This window comes from Cucurbita pepo, chromosome LG17, assembly GCF_002806865.2.
Source record: "Cucurbita pepo subsp. pepo cultivar mu-cu-16 chromosome LG17, ASM280686v2, whole genome shotgun sequence".
Classification (NCBI taxonomy): Eukaryota; Viridiplantae; Streptophyta; class Magnoliopsida; order Cucurbitales; family Cucurbitaceae; genus Cucurbita; species Cucurbita pepo.
In genome coordinates, this window is record NC_036654.1 from 8099859 (window position 1) to 8108836 (window position 8978).

At 34.2% G+C, this 8978-nt stretch overlaps 1 protein-coding gene across 2 annotated transcripts; it reads left to right on the forward strand.

Moving 5' to 3' along the window:
* The first annotated feature begins 1636 nt into the window (after positions 1-1636).
* LOC111779147 (agamous-like MADS-box protein AGL9 homolog) lies at positions 1637-5604 on the forward strand. 2 transcript variants are annotated; one of them, XM_023659223.1, is made up of 8 exons: positions 1637-2069; positions 2872-2950; positions 3090-3157; positions 4014-4113; positions 4200-4241; positions 4374-4415; positions 4503-4639; positions 5265-5598. In XM_023659223.1, the coding sequence occupies exons 1-8, from the start codon at positions 1885-1887 to the stop codon at positions 5338-5340; spliced, it is 729 nt and encodes a 242-aa protein (XP_023514991.1). In that variant the 5' UTR covers positions 1637-1884; the 3' UTR covers positions 5341-5598. The 2 variants fall into 2 exon arrangements, with proteins under 2 accessions (XP_023514991.1, XP_023514992.1); XM_023659224.1 differs by having other exon boundaries at positions 1859-2120; positions 5265-5604.
* Positions 5605-8978: the final 3374 nt, after the last annotated feature.

Genomic DNA, 8978 nt, shown 5'->3' on the forward strand with positions numbered 1-8978 from the left:
GGTGTGAGGTCAGTAAAGCAATGCTCATTTAACCATTTTTCGAGGCTGATGTCACCGATAGCTCTAGGGGCACCTCCGCGTTTCTTCTCATTTTATAGCCCTTAGAAGAGTCATAGAAGTCCGCTCGGGAATAAAAAAAACCCTAAAATCTCCTTTTTAAGAGCATACAAAATTGCCAAAGTAAAAGGGGGAAGTAAAGAATATCTTGTATTTGGGGAAGAATGTTGGAGTTTTAAGGTTTAAATTTGACTAAGTATGCTATCGTTGAAGGTTGTCAAGATCTCGCCCAATTTCATGCCTCTTTTAACGTATCGATTTCATATTACCTTTTTGGTTCGGTAATCTATATTGAAATAAAGCGGTAAAAGTAAAAGTATGAGGAAATTTTGTGGACCGACCCAAAATTTTAGATTGATTGGGTTGGTAACCTAAGTAATCTGAAATTATTTCACAATCTAACCCAACTCAACCCAACCCTCTATTCTCGGATCGGTTTAGTTAGGGTTAACATGATTGACAATCTGGGGGAGATGAGAAGTTGCGTCTGCATTTGCGAGCTACAATACCTGGATCAGTTCAGTTAGGGTTAACATGAACCTTTAGCCCTAATCGGTTTAGTTTCAAAAAATTAACCTAATTCGTCTCAATGTGCTCAAGTTGGGTTGGTCGGGTTGGTCGGGTTTTCGAGGTTGGTGTAATCCAACGAACAAATACCGTTTTAACTAGGAGGGGTATTTTGGTAAATAAAAAAAATACGTTGTTTGTTTGTGGGTTTTTTCTTTCATCTTCTTAAGGTTAGGTCACATGATTAACCGAGGTTCGGATATAGTCAGATGGACATCAGCCTTCGCCCACTTCACAGCTCGACACGTAGCACTTCTCTCATTCGTTTCTCTCTCCCCTTAATAACCTCATCTCTAATCACCACCGTCCAATCAAATCTCCCCATCACATCACATCAATCAATCGTCTACACCCGTCCGCACACGATAACTCCCCCTCCCCTCAAAAAAAAAAAAAAAAAAAAAAAACCATTCTTTTCTCTCCAACCCTATTCCGATCTAAGCTTGGAAAATTTGTTGATAGTGTTGAATTGTGCATTTAAATTTCATCAAACAAATAATAATTTTCATAAGCCTAAGATTTTGACAATTTTACACAGGAGAAGCTTAGACCACGAATCGATTCAATTTCAACTCGATTTTGGACGTCAAGCTGTAATTTATTACTTTTTCCTTCTCGACCAACGAGTAAGTTGTTCACTCAAACATAGGAGTGTATACCAGTTGGGTTAGTTAGGTAAGTGACTCGACAACCCAACATGACCATTTCATTTTTGAGTTGGGTTGGATTGAGTTGTCCAATTTTTTCTTTTTATTATTCAAATATTCTTAATTTTCATAATTAAAAGTAGTTAGGATAAGGTTGAATTGAGTTAAAAAAATATAACAGTAAACTAACTCAAATTTTTTATTTTACCGTTATAATTGGAATGAGATAGTGTTAAAGTTACTGAGAAGACTGAGTAAATAAAATGTGGATAAATGAGGAGGAATAGACAGGGCCGCAGAGGATAATTACCCAAGGCAGCAGAAAAAAGAAAGAAAAAAAGAAAAGGAAAATGGTGTAGGTTCATAGTTAGTGAGGAGGGAGAGGGTATGAGGAGGGGATTGGTGAAATAAGCGAAGAATATAAATGGTGACGCACAAAGGTTAAGAGGGGGGGGGGAAAGAGAGAAGTGAAACAAAAAGAGCAAAGAAATTTGATATTTGATTTAGTTTTTGGCATTTCCTTTTCCGTTTGATTTTCGTTTTGATTTTCCGGGAAAATTTGGGATCAAATCTGTTTGGTTAGAGAGAAAAAGGAAAAAAAAGGAAGAACAAAATGGGAAGAGGAAGAGTAGAACTGAAGCGGATAGAGAACAAGATCAACCGGCAAGTGACCTTCGCGAAACGAAGAAATGGTCTGTTGAAGAAAGCTTATGAGCTCTCCGTGCTTTGCGATGCCGAGGTTGCTCTCATCATCTTCTCCAATAGAGGAAAACTGTACGAGTTTTGCAGCAGTTCAAGGTATCATCATCATCATCATCATCAACAACATCAACAACAACAACAACTGTTGTATTGATCACTAATTTTTTTTATTTTAATCCCGTTTTTGCCATTCTTTCTTTTTAGGTTTTCTGTTTCTTCCCTTTCTTTTTTCCCCTTTCCATGCTAAGAATAAAAGAAAGAGAGAGAATATTTTCAAAAAAAAATTACATATATATATATATATACATAAACGAATGAATCCTTTCCTTTTCGCTTCTCTGTGTTTTCTTCCGTCGTTTCATCCATGGCGTCTCAGAAATTAGGGTTTTCTTCTTCTTCGTCTTCTTCTTCCTCCATGCCGCCATGGATCGATCCATCGATTTAGGGTTTCTTCTTCTTCTTCTCCTCATTTAGGGTTTCCTTACTGTTTTCTTCATGGATCTTTGTTTCTTTTACCGATTAAGAGTTGTAGTTTGTGTTTTCCAAGGGTTTTGATCCGAAATGAGATTTGATTTCTGAGGATTTGTGTTTGTTTTCATGTAAATTTCAAACTAGTAATGGATTTTTTTAATTTGTTCTTACTATTTTGTGTTTGATTATTACTATAATAATTTCAGGCTTCAGGATTCTTCAAAAATTTAAGAAATAGGTTAATTATTGTGTACTTCAAGGTCAATAATTCATGTATTTGTTGATTACTGGGATTTGACATTTAATGATTTTCAAGATCTCTCAAATGTTATTGGGTTTCCTTAATTGTTTTTAACATTTTAAATCAATTTATAATTGAGGGATTTATTTATTTATTTATTTTGGTATTATTATGTGTGAAATCTAGCATGCTGAAAACTCTTGAGAGATACCAGAAATGCAACTATGGAGCGCCAGAGCCAAATGTATCCACAAGAGAAGCCTTGGTAATCACTTTTCTATTATTTATTTTTTAAATTAAGTAGGTTAATTAATTAATCTTTTTTCTTTTTCTTTTTTTTAAATAAAAGATGTTATTATTATTATTATTTGATGATATAAAATGATAGGATGGGTTAATTATAGGAACTGAGCAGCCAGCAGGAATATTTGAAGCTTAAAGCTCGCTATGAAGCTCTGCAACGATCCCAGAGGTAATAACCCCAACATTTTAGATACCTTTACTTTCCATTTTTGTAGAATATTGATTTCTGATCTAAAGTTTTAGATTCAAGGCTAATTTAGTGCGTGTCTGATCAAAATGTTCTCGATTCATATTGTTTTTCATTTGTTAGGAGTAAAGGGTGTTCATATGACTCGATAACTCGTCCAATTCAGACTACTGATCCCAAACCATAAACGTTCTGTTGAGTTGGATTAGGTTAGATTTTTTTCGGTTTGAGTTAGGTTGAATTTTTTGGAAAATAAAAAAATGCGGGTCAATTCGTTTGTTAATATTTTTTTTGTTGGGTCAACACGACCAACTCGAAAATAGGGTTCCAACTTAACTCAATCGTGTCCTGCTTAGAAGATTGTTATGAAAATTAAAAATATTTTACGTTTGTAACTGATGTTAATGTTGTGTTGTGCCTGTTCAAAATTTTAGTTATTAATGTAACGGAGAGGTAGGATTTTTTAAAATAATCATAAAAAAAACACCTGACAATCGAACCCAACCTGAAAATATAAGGTTAGGTTGGGTTGGATTGTAAATTCTTTTTTAGTTACTTGGGTCACCCATCTAATAAACTCGAAAATTTTGAGTTAGACCAAAAGATTTTTCCAACTCAACTTGACTCATTTAAACCTCTAATGGAAGGCTCTACCATGGTTGTGAAAGAAAATTTGAAGTAATGATATGAGATTACATGTACAATAACTTATCGATTTACATTAAAGTTTAAATAGACACATAATGAGATTAATCGAGTCGTGTTTAGTTGGTTCGGAGATGCTCGGTTATTTAGTAATTATGTTTTCTTTTTTTGTGATAATTTTGAATATAAGCAGGAACCTTTTGGGAGAAGACCTTGGCCCATTGAGTAGCAAAGAACTTGAATCTCTTGAAAGGCAGCTTGATATGTCACTTAAGCAGATCAGATCAACAAGGGTAGTTCTTCAACTTCTCCATTGCCTTTAATAAAACCATCCAAAATTATAATCTTTCTCATTCAATCCTTTTCTAATCTTTTGCAGACTCAGTACATGCTAGATCAGCTCACTGATCTTCAACGTAAGGTATGAGGACACGAACACATATACGACACGATATGAACACTATAATTATATGGTTATAAAAATGAGTTTGATATGTTTCGATCTAAAAAGTAACGAGTATTCAATCTTGTTTTTGTTTGAACAAACTTTCAGGAACATCTTCTTAACGAAGCAAACAAGACACTGAAACAAAGGGTATAAAAACGTATCTGTTGATAATATATATATTTTTTAACAAAAAGTTAGAAAATTTTGTAATTGGTGTAAATTTGTGGATTACAGTTGATTGAAGGGTATCAAGTAAATGCCCTCCAATTGAACCAAAGTGCTGATGATATGATGTATGGAAGACAACAAGCTCAGCCTCCTAGCGATGCCTTCTTTCATCCTCTAGATTGTGAACCCACCTTACAAATTGGGTAAATATTCTTCTATTCTTTCCAAAATCTTTTATTCTTACGTTTTTTTAACGTCTTGGCGCTATTAGGCCACGTTCGGCCCGTAGTTTTTGAATTTGTATAGTTGGTACCGAGTCTAAATTTATTGAATTTGTAGGGTTTGTATACGTAGTTTACGCTAGCTGAGTTATGCTGAGAATTTGAACTTTTGATCTCTAGATCGAAAATACATAGTTTATGCTAATTGAGCTACGTTCATTTCGTGTATTACGATTAGCATGATTTATGATTAGCTATGCTGAGGATTTGAACTTTTGACCTCTTGATCGAGAATACATAGTTTATGCTAGTGAGCTATAGTGAGGGTTGAACTTTTGACCTCTTGATCGAGAATACATATTTATGCTAGTTGAGCTATGCGGATGATTTAAACTTTTGACTTCTTGATCGATAACACATAGTTTATACTAGTTGAGCTACATTAATTTCGTATATTATAATTAGCATGATTTATGCTAGTTCTAGACCTACCTAGAATCATAACACCCGATTCAAACTAGGTTGGGGGTGAGAATTTTGTAAGATTAATGTGAAATTGAAGAAGAAATTTATAAGAAACTAAAGAATGAAGATGATTAATTTGCAGGTATCAGCCAGATCCCATAACAGTGGTGACTGCTGGGCCGAGCATGAATAATTTCCTCCCAGGATGGTTGCCTTGAGAAACAACAAGGAGATGGAAATTTTTCCGTTCAAAAATTGGAGAAAGAAAAGGGCAGTCATTTTCTTTGCTTCTGTTGCTTACCTCTAAACCCCCTCCTCCCAAAAAAGAAAAAAAAAAAAAAAAAAAAAAANAAAATCAATTTTCATGCTTGGAACTTATATATATATAATTAATACAAACTCTGCACTTAGTCTTTGTAAGCTAATTATGTGTATGCTATGACTTTGCTTTTTGAACAACAATTGTAATTTCATTATTTTTCTTCCTTTTTCATAAAGTTGTAAGTTTGTGTGTATTTTTATATTTTTTTTTTCATTTTTTTTTTGGAATATTTCTTATATTAGGACTGAAAGATTATTTTATTTTACCATTTTAAGGGAAAAAACGACTTACAATAGTGTTGATATTATCCACTTTTGCCTGTTACGACAGCTCATGAGATTAAAATCTTAAAATCTTTATTAGGAGAGATCTCCAGACCCTTGTAATGTACGTTTGATCGTTAAAGGAATCGAGTGAGTACATATTTTATAATAAAAGAATATATAAAAAAAAATAAAATATAATTGATTTTTATGAATTTTCAAACAATGTAAAAGAAAAATAAATAAATAAAATATTTGAAAGCTATAAAACAGGTTTTATTTTTCTTTCCTTCTAGTTCAAACATTTTTTTATGTTTGAATGGAACCTCCATTCCTCATGGGCCACTGGGCAGAATAAAAAGGCCCGTTTTATTCGGTCATTTTCAGGCCCATTATACCAGAACTGGGCTTGTGGTCCATAAAATGCACTGTTCTATTTCTTACCGTTAACGTTTGGTAATGACTTATCTAATTTTTACTGCAATGAGTTAAATAAATTGGTTAACCGTGGCAATTATTACCTTGTATTAAATTTTTGTAACAAACTGATTATATTTTTTTTAAATGATAAATTAAAACTTAAGTCGGGGCTCAATTCATACCCATAACTTAAGTCGCTCTTTCTTGCACTCGACTTACTACTTACCATCTTCTTCTTTCGTTCTTTGCTACTCGCCTCATTAAGACTATTCTGAAGAAGCTACACACTACTTAGTTTTTCGTTCGTAGCTATAGGTTACTCTTCTTTCATTCTTCTTCCTTCACACGACACGCATTCCTACTTTTTTATTTGCTTTTCGGATGAAAAACCTCCCATCCAGGGTTGGGTTGCCAATCCAACCAACCCAAACTTATGGGTTGGTCCAAAAAATCATCTGAATCCAACCTTGGTGCATGTTGAGGATTATTGGGAGTGAATCCACGTTGGCTAATTTAGGGAATGATCCTGGGTTTATAAGTAAATGATACATCTCCATTGGTATGAGGTCTTCTGGGAAGCTCAAAGCAAAGCCATGAGAGCTTATGCTCAAAGTGAACAATATCATATCATTGTGGAGAGTCGTGATTCCTAACATGATATCAGAGCCATGCCCTAAACTTAGCCATGTCAATAGAATCTTCAAATATCGAACAAAGAATTGTGAGCCTCGATGGTGTAGTCAAAAGTGACTAAAGTGTCGAACAAAGGGTCATCTCCATTGGTATGAGACCTTTTGGGGAAGCCCAGAGCAAAGCCACGAGAGCAGTGACTAAAGTATCGAACAAAGGGTCATCTCCATTGGTATGAGGCCTTTTGGGGAAGCCCAGAGCAAAGCCACGAGAGCTTATACTAAAAATAGACAATATCATACTATTGTAGACATTGTAAAGAGCATTGATCTCCAATGGTATGAGGCCTTTTGGGGAAACCCAAAGCAAAACCATGAGAGCTTATACTAAAAATGGAAAGCCGAGAGCAAAACCACGAGAGCGGTGACTAGTTTTGGGGAAGTCTAGAGCAAAGCCACGAGAGCAGTGACTAAAGTATCGAACAAAGGGTCATCTCCATTGGTACGAGTCATTTTGGGGAAGCCCAGAGCAAAGCCACGAGAGCAGTGACTAAAGTATCAAACAAAGGGTCATCTCCATTGTTATGAGTCATTTTGGGGAAGCCCAGAGCAAAGACACGAGAGCTTATACTAAAAATGGACAATATTACCTAAAACAATACACCCGAATACTAAATTTAAAAAAATAAAAAATTAAAAAACTAGCCTTAATAATCAATTGGGTGAGTAAATAATTAAATCAGTTTAAACAACTTTTAGTAGTATAATTTGAATAAAAAATAACCTAAATATGTATAATCTTAGCAGTAATTAATAATATAATAGTTAATATGAATATAATGTTCATATTATTAAACTATGAAAACTAAAAAGACATGCACAACAAATGGAGGGCAAAATTTTACATTTTTCATTTTTGTATACAAGACAGTTAAAGTGCAAAATTTCTCTGTTATTTATTCTTGGCTGAGGAAGTGACACGTAGGCTTACAGACGAAGCCACGGCAGAGCACTAGGGCTCTGTATTCGTCCCTTTTATCCCTTCTGGATAAAAGCCGGTCATTTCCATTTTTAACAAAGTAAATATATAATTATGTATATATATATATATATATATTTAATATGGTAACTCAACATTAGGGTATAATTTTAATGTAAAATGTAATATTATGAATCCTAAAAGAAAAATAGCATGAATATAAATCGTGTTTAGTCTACCAAATCTCAGTCAGTGAGTACAACGAAGACGAATGTATCTTCAAAATGAGCTTCGAGTATGGAAGTTCAGTGGTCATTGAATGAGATAAGGGATAAAGGGCGTAGGCACGTACTTTGCAATTTTCCTTTTAAAAGCGTGGAAGACTAATGAGTGACGAGAGACGATTTGGAATCTAAATTCAACACCAAATGGTCCCACATTCCCATGCTCATAAGAGGGAAGACTATCCTCATAAACCAACCACAAGTGATTCCAGCACGTCTTATCCTCACTCACATACATCGTAGGAAAATTCCTAGAAGGTCACCTATTATAGAATTGCTCACAGCAAAACACGCTTAATTTTCTTTTTTAACTATCCTAATGTAACGTGGTATTAGGACGGGAGAGAGATGATATATAATTTTGTTTAAATATAATAATAATATTTGAAGAGAAAATATAATTAAATATTTATAGCTATTTTTAAGGTTATGGTAGGAAAATAATAATTATTTTATTTAAAAAGAAACTAGGTGTTATATGAGCTGTGACATCTGGCCAAGTGTAATTAGCCAGTTGTTTGGAGTTAGCTCAACCGCACAATGTGACATGGATGGGGCACTCTGGGGCCCACAACGTTCATTTTTCTTCTCTTTTGGATAAACGCTCGTCATTTGTAAATTGCAATTTTCACCCAAAAGTAAAAAAGTAATAATAATAATAATAATAAAAAATTAAGCAATCCAACAAAACGCCTCCAAAACGTGCGGTAAGAATTGCGTCGTACAATTTACTGTTTCTTTTATGAATTTTAAATTGAAAATAGGCGCACAGAACGTGAGGGCTTCGCAGCCACAACTACTCTGACAGACTTCACCAAAACGCGACACGTGTCGTAACCAAAACGCTCCGCTTCTTAATTTTATTTTTCGTTTTTATTTATTTATTTTTAATTTTTCCGCCCTTCACTGGTATTAGGCTTACTGAATACGGGAAGCGGAAAAAGAAAATAAAAGTAAAT